General features: G+C 35.5%; 1 protein-coding gene across 3 annotated transcripts in view; it reads right to left on the bottom strand.

The window, feature by feature from the left end:
- The window catches only part of LOC134648323 (pseudouridylate synthase RPUSD2-like), a 625,507-nt gene that overhangs the window by 44,489 nt on the left and 565,980 nt on the right, over positions 1 to 15,038 (bottom strand). For all 3 annotated transcript variants that reach the window (XM_063502826.1, XM_063502825.1, XM_063502827.1), the window contains one exon: positions 7,969 to 8,055. In XM_063502826.1, the coding sequence (XP_063358896.1) occupies positions 7,969 to 8,055 (87 nt within the window). The remainder of the gene's footprint in view (positions 1 to 7,968; positions 8,056 to 15,038) is intronic.

Genomic DNA, 15,038 nt, shown 5'->3' with positions numbered 1-15,038 from the left:
TAGTCTCTATTCTATTCATATTGTTTGAAAGGGACTTTCACAAGGTACTAGTTACAACTTTTCGAGAAACGGCCCTAGTACCCGACAAACAAACGAAACGAAACGGTTTGACATTTGACACTGAATAATAAAATTCCATATTAATGGATATGAAAATGTCACTCATTTAAAACAATAATTGATTGACACTTCGGGTGCCGTCGTATTCCGATTGAAATCAAATCAGAGTTTTACCGATGTTGTGACGGAAAATTAAATTCAAGGCGAAGATAATGAAGTAACAATAAATGACAATTACAAAGTCAAAGACAAACATGTAATAAACTAAATAGACAGAAAGTTATCTACACGTATAAACTGTATAGAGGATTAATAGGCGTACTTCTGTCAAGTGCCTAACTAAGTACAACGTTTCACTCGTTTGATTTGATTACTGATTGGTAAAATTCCTTTAAAGATAACTAACCATGATACACAAAATATTCCACACAAGATTGCAAACAGGGTCCAAGCAAATAAGAAGTTTTGCCCCTAGTAAAATGAATGACCATGAAATTTTTCGTTAAACAACAAAAATACAGGGAAAGAAGGCGTTCAGATATTTGTGTATAAGAAAATAAATCTATCGGAAAATATGTCTATACGGAAAGAAGGCGTTCAGATTTATATATACAAGAAAAAAAATATACCAGGAAATATATCTATAGGGAAAAAAGGCGTGCGGAAATTTTTATACAGGGAAAAAAGACGATCGGAATTTATTATACAAGAAAAAAAAAATATCGGAAAATACATCTAACAAATCGAACACAAGCAAATAACAACTCTATACATTGACGACTAGAGTTTAAAATCAAATGACAACTTAAGTGTGTATAATTCATAGCTAATTCTGAAGTCCGAACTATCCAACCAATTCGAACGTCCACGGACATTAGAATGATATTTGAATAATATTTGGTTATCGTTTGTCTCGCCCGCCACATTACGTGTACAGACTAGTACGAGCGAAATGCACGATATCTGTATGATACAGTTAGATTTCAGTCTGATATTAGTGTATGTCTGAATTGGCCTGTATGTCCACTCCCTGGCCTGGCCCTAACGGCTAATGTCGCGTGACTCCATTGTCTCGGGGTGTAATGTCTCCATACACTCGCTGTGGCAAATGAAAATACCTACTACATATATTGATTTTGTAACAAATAACCGGATCGACAAAAAAAATCTGTTTAGTCATAGAATCCGGTCACAAAATTTCACGAGAATCGGTTGAGAATTGCGACCTGTTCCCTGTTTATCAAAAGCTTGTAACTTGTAATACAAGTGGATGTCCCTTTCTAACAACAAAAGCTGTCAAAAAGTGACAGCCGCTTAATATTACAAGTTACAAGCTTTTGAGAAACGGGCCCCTGGTATAGAATGCCAAGTTTTATGTAATTTTAAGTATGACGTTTTAAAATGAGACCGTAAAGGTGACAGTCCATTTCCAACCGCAGCTGCACTACTGCTCATTTTACTATGGAAATTGACAGTAACAGCGACGCGTTCAGTACCAGTAGTGCAGCTGCGGTCAGAAATGGAATGTTACCTTAACGTCCGTAACTTTGCCTATACATATTATATACACGGGAGCGGCTTTTTTGCAGCCGGTCTTTGTGATTCAGGTTTGCGCCCATTTTTAGTCGATGACGTTACACGAAGTATATATACAATGTATTTATCGGCAGGATCGTATCCTTATCAAGTATCTCTCCAGAGGGTCGGCAAAAACAGCTTAATTCGGGCCATTGCTTCCTGAATAGGGCTTCTCATGAGAAGATACGGAGTCCTTAAATCGACACGCCTTGGGTCAGACACTGATCCAGTGGCGGATTTCCCATAAGGCACAGTAGGCTCGAGCCTAGGGCGGCGAGATATTAGGGGCGGCAAATTGTGACAAAAAATTCGCTGATTATAACAAGAAATAATTCAAAATTAGGCAACGAATGTGCGCGAATCGCGTCGCGAAGCCCCGAACGCGAGTGTGGCGTCGATTTCGCAGTGGCTCTTGAAATATTGCATTAAATTTTCTTCAATAATATTGACGAGGAAAAAGGAACCCGAAAAATTTTAACAGTTTATTACTGATCATATTAAATGACTAAAATGTCCTTTCAACTTCTCTGGAATTCGCTGGAGGCCAAAATAAGGAAAAAAAATGTTATATGAGTGTTTATAGGTGAATTTTGGCAAAAAAAAAAGATTTTCTTATGTTTCTTTTTAGATTTTTTGAATGTTTTTGTACATAAAAACTAGTGTCACTTAAAATGAATTGTAGTGGGTGCGCTACGCGTACACTCACACTCCCTTGGTTTAGCCCTATATAAGCTTTTACATGACGTTATTCAAGACATTATAGATCGATACTCCAAGCAAGTTGTTTCATTCAACGTCCCACATCACATGGCGACCCTGCCAGTGCGGCCTTGTGCTGCACTGGCGGCGCGCCGCGCCAGCCAGTGAAGGTCAAGAAGAAAATTCAAGATAACAAATTATTATTAATTAAAAAGACATTTGTGAGGAAGTGACTATTTGAAAACTCATAGTGAATTGGTTTGGTGTAGTTCTACAAAAATTAGAGATCACGGACTCATTAGTCATTACCTGCGTAATAATAAAAAATAAAATAATTAATCATTACTACAAAAACAAAACTATGTAGTGAAATATATTAACAAGTGATGACAGTGATGACTGAAAGCATAATAATATTATTGGTGGAACTATCGAACGTGCAGAAAAAATATAAATGGACGCATTTAAAACCAGTTTTTAAAAAAAGTGGTAATCGTAAGGATGGCTTGCAGCAGGGAGTTGTTGGTGTCCTTGGTCGAGGATGGCGTCTGGAGGCCCAGGGACAATTAGGAATGACGAAGATTGAAGATGATTGACGAAGAAGAAGATGCCGCCGTGTAGGGAAACAAGAAAGTGACATGAGTGACCGTGCGACAAGGACATTTTAATTTTAATATTTTAAGTAACTACTTTTTTTTCTGAATATCATTTAAAGTTAGTTAGGTCTTAAATATTTTATTTCATTAAAAGATTATTAACTTTTCCCTTGGACTTTAAAATAGTATGTTAATTCTTATATTATAATAATTGGATAAAAGAGGTAAGTATGACTGTGCCACTTGATGACGAAACTAATATGGTTAAAAGGTTGGTAAATAGGTACATAATTGGCTAATTAATTATTTTATTTCTCAATGTCTTTTTAAATTAATCATAAAAATATCGTATCATTGAAATATTTTTCATATTACGTGGACCGCTATATTTTTTTCAATAGGTATTTCAAATTTATCAATCCAATTGTATTTCAGTGTTAGGTACGTAAAGTTTTGTATTAAAATTAACACGAATAAATTGCACAAGTCACTTAGAGGTAAATTCATCATAAATTGCAAGTAAAGCACATTGGTCACGAGGCCACCACGATTGATATGCACCGTCTGTAATTACAGCTCAAATTTCACAGTAAACATTTGTATCATTGTGCACTTATTAAGATCATTACATTTTATAGCAATATTCCTTGATAAATACAAAAACAGATCCCACTTTTAACCATATACTTACCTACTATTTTATGTTTTAGTTTAAAATATGTGTATTAATTAAGATTGTCGTAACTTTAAAATTTGAAATGTTATTTTTTAAGGATGGCGAATTAAAATTTGCAATAATCGGAATTGAGATTTAAAAAGAAAATGAACATGACAATACGAAAACATGGAATTACAAAGTGATTTGATAAATAAAAATCTGATAAATAGGAAAGGGAATGTACATGAAGAAGATATTGTTAGGTAGGTATATGTATGTTTGGATTTGTTTTAACGTTGGATTTGATGGCTAGAGGTTTTGGTAATGTTTGTAATTGAATGTATATGAGATGAAATAGAAAGGAATGGGGTTGAGTTATGTAATATAAGATTTTGGATAGAATCATTAATTTAAAGAGATTGAATTTGATTGATATTAGATAGTGCGTTAGTAGTGTTCGGGTAAACTGAAGCAGATAAGTTTTTCATAGTACGATTAGCCTGATCAACTAAGAGTTGTTGAAATTCTTATTTGTTGAAGTTTTCATGGTGTGTTATGTGGTTGATTTTTGAATGTGTTTCTTTTTGTGACAGTGAAATATGAAAGAAAATGAATAGAAAGAAGTATATATACCTATCGCATCTTCGGTGGCCCGAGAGGCGGCCTTGAGCGGTTAGGTTAGCAAGGGTACGCCAGGATACAAGGCAGGCACGGAATCCTTGGAGGTCTGACCATGATTCGATCGAGCATCAATCGTGGAGACTCCTTGGACACATGGAAGGATATGATGTAAGGAAGTGTTAAAAGAACTGCCTGAATGTGAATATAAATATATGTATGTGTGCGCGCGCAAAAATAAAATATCCTTGTATCCTGAGCCAAATAAATAATTATAGTAAGGTCGGCCGACCACAAAGGTAAATGCGTTGTGTACCCTTGCCGTAAAAGAGATGCACGCTTTAGATGCACACTTTATGAAATAATTTAGTAAATATATGTAAATGATGAAAGTACTGACGTGTTTAACTAGTGAGTAGGTATACCTAAATGAAATGAACTTAAAAATAAATGCTTGCAAGAACCATGATATGACAAGATAAATTAATGAAAAAGAAACTACGTACGAAAATAACAAACATGGACAATTTTTTTTATTGTATTTCTTAATTTTTTTTTTAATATTGATTTTTGAACTTTTACTTGATATAAAAATGTTTTCTTATTACTATTATGAACTTTCTTTGTGTGAATTTAAAATTATTTTATCGAATATAATTATGCTAAAAATAAGCGATACATATTATGTGAAAGTTTCGTTTCGTCATCAAGGCACGAATTTGTAATTAAGTGATTATATTATAAAATTAAGTACTTATGCATGCTTAAATTGTAATCATCATGTTTACGCGTTATAGAAATAGCTATTCCAGAGTAGCTTACATAAACATAAGATATTTCTTTTATTGATTTTACATAAGTACCTACCTAAAAAAAAATGTTTATATTGAGAATTTCAAAATTAGAAACTTTTCGTTTGTGTTACTTATCTTAATGTCTTATTTTAATTTTTTTATCATATAAAATTACAACCATGAATTATTGAACCATAAATGTTACAGGTTAAATAAAAAAAAAAATAGATTATTGAGTTTAATATATTATATTACGGTAATCTATTTTTTTTTTCTCAAGGAATGGAGATGTAGTGGGTGCGCTACGCGTACACTCACACTCCCTTGGTTTAGCCCTATATAAGCTTTTACATGACGTTATTCAAGACATTATAGATCGATACTCCAAGCAAGTTGTTTCATTCAACGTCCCACATCACAGAATAAGTATTTGCTTTTTTTCGTAAAACCTATTTTTTTTGCAAAGCGTTACTACTGTCTGACATTTATCAATAAGGATAATATGTAGACTACGTCGCATAGTGGCAATATCGCCACCGTAAATGCATTTTAGATGTTTTGTTTTTTAATTGGTAATAATTCTGAAACTAGGCGAGTTCCAGAAAAGTTTATAGGACATTTAGTCTTTAAATTTAATATGATCAGCGGCGATATCATGGTCGCATTTTTATCACTTGTCATGTTATGCGTCACTTTCGCACTTACATACTTGTTAGAACGTGACAGGCATGATATCATAAAAAACCGACCATCTTAGCCCTACAGGAATACACTGTTAAAATCTTATAGGTTGTAGGTACGTAGTTGTACCGTAAATATTTACATATTATGTATTGAAGGAAATTTAATGCAAAATTACAGAGAGCGGATTTCTCAAAAACTAAACAAAATACCTATCGAAAAACTCGACTGACTCGACTGTATAAAACTTGTAGCAAATTTAATTAGCTTTGATTTTGTATATTGAATTTGTCACAAGGACGCATAGTTACTGAGATATAATAAGCAAAAACCCGAAAAATTGTACCTTCAACCAAACCCTCCTACCCCCGCTCAAGGGGACTTTTGATATGTTCACCTCCTAACGAGTCCAAATAGAGTTACTAAGTTAAAAATGTGTCCCAAGCATTTCCCTCTACACCTTTTCGTCGCCTGACCTAAATGTAGTATGACCATACGATGGGTGCTGATGCTGAGAAAGGGGCGGCTACAAGGCCTGGAGCCTAGGGCGGCAAAGACTGCAAATCCGCCACTGCCACTGATCTAGTTATACTATAGAGTGTGTGCGAATAAGAGAGAAGTCGTGGAATGTATGGGGCCCAATACATTCCACAACTCTTCTCTTTCCGCACAGACTCTAAATACTTTTTTTTCCTGTCTATTTCGCCTGAAGTGACTCTTTATTTTTTTATCTAAACACTTATCTTAAGCCCTCGATGATGGGCTAACATAATATAATAAATTATGGCCAGTTTAAAGATAAACTGTTTTGTACAACATATTTTTTATCTGTAAAAATTATTATTGCATAGTAATAACGTCGATATCGATTTACTAATGACATTCAATTTCGAACAATTGTATACAACAAAGGAATTAGATTTTACCTCATTTCTAGTATCAGTCGAGATAACGTTTTACTGAGTGTGTGATCAAATGGCGCTATAGCGGTCATAGCATGTGGTTCTTGAACACACAAATCATAAAACATGTGTAGATAAACAAGTTTATGTAACCGTACATAATCAGGCATTAAAACATTTTTATGTAATGAAATAAATCCCAAATTATGAAGCAGAATCAATAGAAACATAAAAGCTTTCCACGATATTTAGTAGCAATATCGGTTAATTTCCTAAATGAGTACTAAAATGGACATTCAACGTTATTTACGGCTAGGTGTTCAACAGTAGTGCCATTAACTAATTATTTACCATTATCGCCGATTATCTGTCGGTTAGGGCGGGCGTATATCACGCCTTAACGACTGATTCAAGGGCGAATTAGTACAAGTATACCTCGGGGCGATCGCATTCTTAAGTTGGTCCATTAATTTGTGATCATTAGACATTATCTTATAACTATGACAATGAATAGTGACAATGTAGGTATAATAATAAGTACATTTATTAATGATACTTAGACATTTCATTTTTAGGGTTCCGTAGCCAAATGGCAAAAAACGGAACCCTTATAGATTCGTCATGTCTGTCTGTCTGTCCGTCTGTCTGTCCGTCCGTATGTCACAGTCACTTTTTTCCGAAACTATAAGAACTATAATGTTGAAACTTGGTAAGTAGATGTATTCTGTGAACCGCATTAAGATTTTCATACAAAAATAGAAAAAAAAAAATTTTTTTTGGGGTTCCCCATACTTAGAACTGAAACTCAAAAAATTTTTTTTCATCAAACCCATACGTGTGGGGTATCTATGGATAGGTCTTCAAAAATGATATTGAGGTTTCTAATATCATTTTTTTCTAAACTGAATATGTAGTTTGCGCGAGAGACACTTCCAAAGTGGTAAAATGTGTGTCCCCCCCTGTAACTTCTAAAATAAGAGAATGATAAAACGAAAAAAAATATATGATGTACATTACCATGCAAACTTCCACCGAAAATTGGTTTGAGCAAGATCTAGTAAGTAGTTTTTTTTAATACGTCATAAATCCCCTAAATACGGAACCCTTCATGGGCGAGTCCGACTCGCACTTGGCCGCTTTTTTTACATTCGATTTATACAATTTTCAGTGTTTGTTCAAAAATAGTTACATATTTTTGATGGTGTGATATAAGGGGCCACTGATTAACAGTCCGCCGGACGGTATCGGCCTGCCAGTTGTTCGGAACTGTCAACTTTTTGTTCTAACTGACAGGCCGATGCCGTCCGGCGGACTGTTAATCAGTGGGCCCCTTTAGACCTAAATATGTTCGTGATTTAAGGTAAAATAACTATAATATTTACCTTTTTCAAGTCTTTGTTGATGTCTGTGTCATCCGCCTTTCTCTTCTCGCACGACAGTATGCAGTTTTTGCCGCTATCCTTTTCTCCCTGTAACAATGAAAAATTAAAAAATTAGACATTTATTGCTACTATAAATCATTATGTGGGTGGATCAACTATTTCTTGTTGTTATTCTGTCCGGTCAGCCAAGATCAAGACAATAGTAGCATAGTTTGTTAGAAGACATTGTACACCACCTTCTTCCGACACGCTTGGTAGACGACCCTCAATGGAAAGGGTTTATAAGTATCACAAAAAAGCGTGTTTGGTGAATTTAAATGCCTAAAAATCAGGTTTTAACGAGTGACCCAGGAGAACGTAACCATGGCAACGAGTGCCAAGAAAAAGTTGGTTCACCCACGTTGATTAGTTATACCATTTGTTCATAGTGGATCGTTACCAATAAAAATAAAAGTAGAAAAAAAAACTCTAAATGTCACATAGCATTTTCGAACATTTAGCGCATTCTTTGATATTCTAGAACGATATAAGTAATGTGGACAATGAGTTATCAGATTAGCTAAATGAAAAGCAAAAATATACACAACAGACATATACCAAAATTGGAGCCCGGTTTATCTGTATGAAAAATATATGGCGGCTTGGCAAATTATTCAAAGAGTATATGAATACTTGAATAGGTTAGATAACAAATAAATATTGGGACCTAAATACCTAACCGAAATTCGGACCAAACAATTATTATTGACAGGTATTCAATATAATCAATTCTGTTTTCGCTATAATTATACAAACATTTCTGATACACCTACCTAAGTACCTAGGAAGAATTTTTTTTAACACTTTTTTCTGGCTATTGTAAACGATTTTGTCTATTTCCCAATCCATCCTCACATAAACTTCCAAACATTCCCTCACGTTTATCTTTCCCTTTCCCTTTCACACAATTTATTTCAGTTGCATACCTGCGCGCCCGGAATCCCCCCCTTCCTGGCCCCCTGACCCAACGAAATCCAATATTAATGCAGTGTGTCCGACATTCCGCATTCCTGGTCATCAGGGGACCATTGACGGCCGACGAATGGTCAATTACAAGGGAGTATTTCAATTGTCGTTTTTAGTTGACAGCTAAAGGTATGATGTTGGTTTTCGAGTGTTACATGAGTTTAAATTAAAATCTTTAAAACAGAGCCCGTACCATGAGTCACTGACAGTGTCAAAACTGACATACATGCAATCGAGAACGTAATTTACTGTCTATACATCTCGTTCGCACTAATATGCGAGTACGAGCGAGATGTATAGAAAGTAAATTACGTTCTCGATAGCATTTATGTCAGTGCCAAACTGGTTGTAGCCGTACAGCCCGTACAGGTTGTAAGCTGGTTGTAGCCGTAATGCTATAAGAAATAAACCCACCTAACAATGCTTCTTACACCTCTACGTTAGGTTCTTGCTGCTACAAAACGGAAAACACTGTCTACGTGCTACGGCGTAGCGCTCCTAGTTTAGCGTAATCCGTGAAAAACTATCTTGATTCAGCATTAATAAGTAATAATATGGGTCTCTATAGTTTCCCATAAAGTTTTAAGTCATAATGTATTGTTTGTCCGCATTTTCGTTAGTCATCATTTGTTTTTTTTTTATTCTCAAAAACGCCAGGCGTGGCTCACTCCGCGATTTCGTCGCATCGCTACAAGTATATGCGGCCCACACCAATTTTGGTGTACCTATAGCCATAGTAATTGCCGCGCACCGCTACGAAACGGATGCCTGCTCGCGCTTGCGCCATCTAGCGGTCATATCATTTCATTTCATTTCATTTATTTTGTTGTAAAGTCATGTACATAAGTAAATCCAGATGTTATACAATAAAATACAAGTCAGACCATGACACCCTGTAAGGGCACACAACATTAACTTAAAAACTAAATAATCTAAAGTTTGGATTCATTTATAAATAACAATTATTAATATAAGTATTACAAAAAATAGATGTTATAAACTATCGTCATTAAGAAAATCCTTAACCGAATAATAACATTTATCGATTAATAAATTTACTAACTTGTTTTTAAATATTGTGTTTCGAGTTTCTAGCTTAATATAATTGGGAATTTTATTTGTGATTAAAATACATTTATATTGGGGACTATTTTTACACATCTCTAGGTTAGTCTTTGGTAATAGTAATTTATTTCTATACTGTGTTCTAGTGTTTTCCTTGTCTTGTTTTACAGAAAATAAATATGGATTTTCCCGAACAAAAAGAGCAGCCTGTAATATATAAATACAAGGCAAGGTTAACAACCTATATTGAATAAAGTATGGGCGGCAACTGTTTGGGATACGCACATTAGCTAGGATACGGACACACTTCTTTTGCATCACAAACAGCTGGTCGGCTTCGGTGCTGTCCCCCCACAGCACCACGGCGTAGCGGAGCCATGCGTACGCATATGCGTAGTAAGCAGATAACGCACATTTAAAAGTGGTATTAGTTTTTAATACATTAAGCGCATATAGAAATTTCGACATTTTTGTTTTAATTTTTTGGACATGTCCTTTCCAATTTATTCTGACGTAATAGACGCGTTTTGTTAGAGAGCGAACCTTCTGTACCTAGTACTATTATTTATTCTGTGGAAACGCGTAACTTTTCAGGATTGCCATAAAACAAACCTAACTATAGGATAAGCTTGCAAAAATCCTGAAAAGTTCACGGTTTCAGAATAACGACTAATGAGTCAAACAAAGGGATCCGGTAATAATATGTTCTATACTCTATAACATAAAGTCTAAATTCATTTACAAAAGCAAACAAGCGTTATTAACGTTTTTAGGGTTCCGTACCCAAAGGGTAAAAACGGGACCCTATTACTAAGACTCCGCTGTCCGTCCGTCCGTCTGTCACCAGGCTGTATCTCACGAACCGTGATAGCTAGACAGTTGAAATTTTCACAGATGATGTATTTCGGTTGCCGCTATAACAACAAATACTAAAAACAGAATAAAATAAAGATTTAAGTGAGGCTCCCATACAACAAACGTGATTTTTGACCGAAGTTAAGCAACGTCGGGCGGGGTCAGTACTTGGATGGGTGACCGTTTTTTTGCTTGTTTTGCTCTATTTTTTGTTGATGGTGCGGAACCCCCCGTGCGCGAGTCCGACTCGCACTTGGCCGGTTTTTATATCATGTGCAATGTGTTCATCACGCATTAGAATTTATTACACTCATCATCATAAATGTGTTTAGTATTCTAGTGCGTCACGCGGTAATGTATGGGTGCCATTAAAATTTTACTGCCACTTTGGCCACAGTTAAATGTCGCGTGTAATTAAAAAGAAACATGTTGCATGAGGTAACTTCGAAAACGGGGTAATTTTGAAAATCTATAATATCTAGAAAGAAGAAGAAAGAAAGAAAGAAAATAAATGTATTCAGGACGCTTACAATATCGCTTAAATCTATTATTACACTTTTATTAATACTACTAAGCATAAACGTCACTGAAAAGGTCTCCCCTCAGCTTGGTATCAAGTCTATTAATATATTTAATCGATTTGTGTAATATTCTCCAATAATTGTATTTATTTGGCATATACCCATACTAATATTATAAAGGCAAAAGTGTCTTAGTCTGTTACTTTTAATACCTCTTCACGCTTAAACCGCTGAACCGATTTAGTTGAAATTTGGAATATATTTATATGAGTCCCCGGGAAGGACAAAGGATAGTTTTTATGTCGGAAATCATCCCTGAAGAGAGTGCAAAGGGGGTTGGCATTGAAAGAGTTAATGAATTGCCTAATAATTGAAGTAAGCAATGCGCAAATTGAATGCTTGCTATTAGCATTATCCAGGCGCTATACTTACTTTAGCTGCTCCACGCAGCCGAAGTCGCGGGCAAAAGCTAGTATTGTGTATACGGGTACTATGTCCATGTAAATCATTAAAGTGGCACCTTACTCTGACAAGTCGAACTCCCCTAATGTAATAATTAATTTAATAACATTGAAATAAGTCTGCAATATCTCGTTGTTACTTCTCTGAAATGATCACCTATTGAAGTTATAGAGTCTGTTTGGAAAGAGAAGAGTCGTGGAACGTATTGGGCCCCATACATTCCACGACTCTTCTCTTTCCGCGCAGACTCTACTGGTAAGGTAAGCCGCAGTTTTCACGAACAATGCCCCCAATCTCCATTCACCGGCATCCGCGTGCACTGTGAAGGGTAATATCGAAGCTGATGCACTTTGTTACATTGTCCAGTTTAAGTTTGAGCTCTGAATACGCATAGTTGTTACACATTTAGGGGTCAAATTAAAATAGGTTTTACGGTGGATGGTTTGTGAATAGATAGGTTATTTGCATACCGCAATCAGCGAAGGTTTGTTCGTTCGTTTGTGTTGAATAGAGGTGAATAGATAATATTTCATTGATATTGATGAATAGAGGAAACAATTCAAATAGCATTCTGGTTAGTATTATTTTCATTTATTAACTGGGGATCAGATAGACGAATCAAATTAGTTACTATTTTAGAAATGTTAGAAATAACGTCAGTATGCAGTTTGGCTAACATTTGACTCATATTTCAGTCAGTCAGTTTCAAACCAAGTACTTTATGTAGAAAGTCAAAACAGTAAGGCCCACTTGCACCATCCCGCTAACTCGGGGTTTAACGATTAAACCGTTAACCAAGTATCAAATTGTACTGGTAACCGTGGTAACTCCAGGTTTAACCGGTTAACCCCGGGTTAGTAGAAGTGACTTCTCGTCACTCGTTGCCATTATGTTCCCCTGGGCAACTATTAATTCCTGTTTTTATGATAATATTATTTAGCAAACGTGCATTATTTATTGTGGTACTTAGAGCAGCCCTTTCCATAATAGCTTAAGTACTAAGCACGTTAATGTAATATGACACAATCATTCTTTCAACAAACTGTGTCACTATTGTCCCCTGGACAACAGTACAAAAAGTTAATCCACCCCAGTTACTTCTTTTTCGTAAAACTTAACTATAGTTACATAAGCCTTCTTGAGCTTACTGTGGGACTTAGTCAATCTGTGTAAGAAAGTCCTATAATATTTATTTATTTATATTTACTTATTTATATTTATAAGCATTGTATTGTACTAAAATAACGTTATTCTTTGATCTGTAACGATGTTATTTAACCGGTTCTACACGTTCAACTATTTCAGACTCGCCAGTTCCGAAGACAGGTTTACGTAACCTAGTTACGACAAAAGTTTACTATCTCTGTCCGTATATTGTCCGTAACTTTATACTGTTCGTTGTTTTAGCGGAATTCGTAACACGTTTAGTAGTTTGATAGTTTGTGTGAAAGGAACTAGGACTACCTACTAATATATTTTATATATGGTCATATACAACATTTGAAATACTGATTTAAACATTCACGATTTTTACATCGCGTATTTAAGTTAAAAGATTTACCTCCGACGTTTCGACGACGGCGTTGTCCACGTGGTCTCGGAGAAGGCTAAAGTTGACATTAGTCCCGTTGTACAACTTAATAACATTTGAAATGTTTTATATAAACACATTATCATTACGGCTATACCTGTTTTTGCACATCAATAACTCCTGCAGTGTTTCTTATGAGATAAACTTGCTAAAGTGTCATTTTATGGAACTTGCTAACTATTTTATTATGGCGGTTTATTTACAAACCGCCATAATAAAATTGTCTCTGAATGTCAATTTACTAGTGACTTTTGTTTACATAGTTAGCAAGTTCCATAAAATGACACTTTACATATCCCATAAAACTTGTAATTTACAAGATTTTGTTAGCATGGACCGAGCCAGCCTCTCATGTGGTGCTGGAGTACCCTGTGTACCAAACCACACTCAACTGTATCATACGACATCTTTGACAAATGTAAAGATTGATTAACGATTAAATAACGATTAAATTCTTTATTCTTTTATGGTTAAGTTAGGTAGCTTCAGATGCCCGAAGGGCAAACCGCTCAGAAATAGGAGCCACGCAAAGCGGGGCTCCGTCTATTTAAGTTGTGAAGGAAATGTTTTGGAAAAGAAACACATGTAGTGCGGTGGGACCATGGTAAAAATAAATTAAATTGCAAACATTGTCAAACTCCGGTTACGTAGGCGACCGAAAGAACTGGTCACTCTACAATCTAAATTCTAAATAGTAGATACGATGCGGCGGATTATACGATCCGACTGCGACACATGTAATATTAGAGGTGGGTTTGAAGTACAGTTTGAACGATTTGAATTTGATGTTTTATGTCAAAGAGTATGAAAATATAAAGTGTCATTCTATGGAACTTGCTAACTATGTAAACAAACCGCAATATTGAAATCGTCTCTGAATGTCAATTTACTAGTGACTTTTGTTTACATAGTTAGCAAGTTCCATAGAATTACACTTTAGGTAATACACATATAGCGAGGAGTAGTACGTATATTTTACTGCGTTTTGAAAGTATTTTGTCAGAAACTTCGGCAAATTTAATGAAATAAGACAAAACGAAGTTCTTTAGGATTTTTGTAAGGGGTTCATAGATATTCTTGTGTGTTTTGGTAACGATAATTGCGAAAATTGACCGCCGGCGAAGGCGGTAACTATCCAAGCCGATCTTGAGATAATATAGTCGTCTATTATAGATTCTATTTCTTTGAGTTTGGCTGGACACGCTACCGCGTGTCTAGATTAAACGAAATCTTTAACAAATAAAATAAGGTTCATATTCGTGCAAAAAGTATCAGTTCCATACAACTAATAGGGGCCTAAACAGAAGCCGGCCGCAGACACCGGAGGCCGCGAGGGGCTCGATCGATAAGCTACGAGCTACGAGTGCGTAGCCGCTACGGAGCTACGCCGCTACGCTTACAGGTGTCCGTGTAAAGTTGCGAACATTCTAGAATCGATGGAACATTGAAAATAGTTTAACAATGTATAGAGTCGTTCGTTGTCGTGATGGGTCGTTTTGTATGGAAATTATTTACAGACAAAACCATTTTTAGGGTTCCGTACCCAAAGGGTAAAAACGGGACCCTATTAC

Source organism: Cydia amplana, chromosome 5 (assembly GCF_948474715.1).
Source record: "Cydia amplana chromosome 5, ilCydAmpl1.1, whole genome shotgun sequence".
Lineage (NCBI taxonomy): Eukaryota > Metazoa > Arthropoda > Insecta > Lepidoptera > Tortricidae > Cydia > Cydia amplana.
The sequence above is the reverse complement of the archived record's forward strand: the minus strand, read 5'-3'. Positions and strand labels throughout refer to the sequence as shown.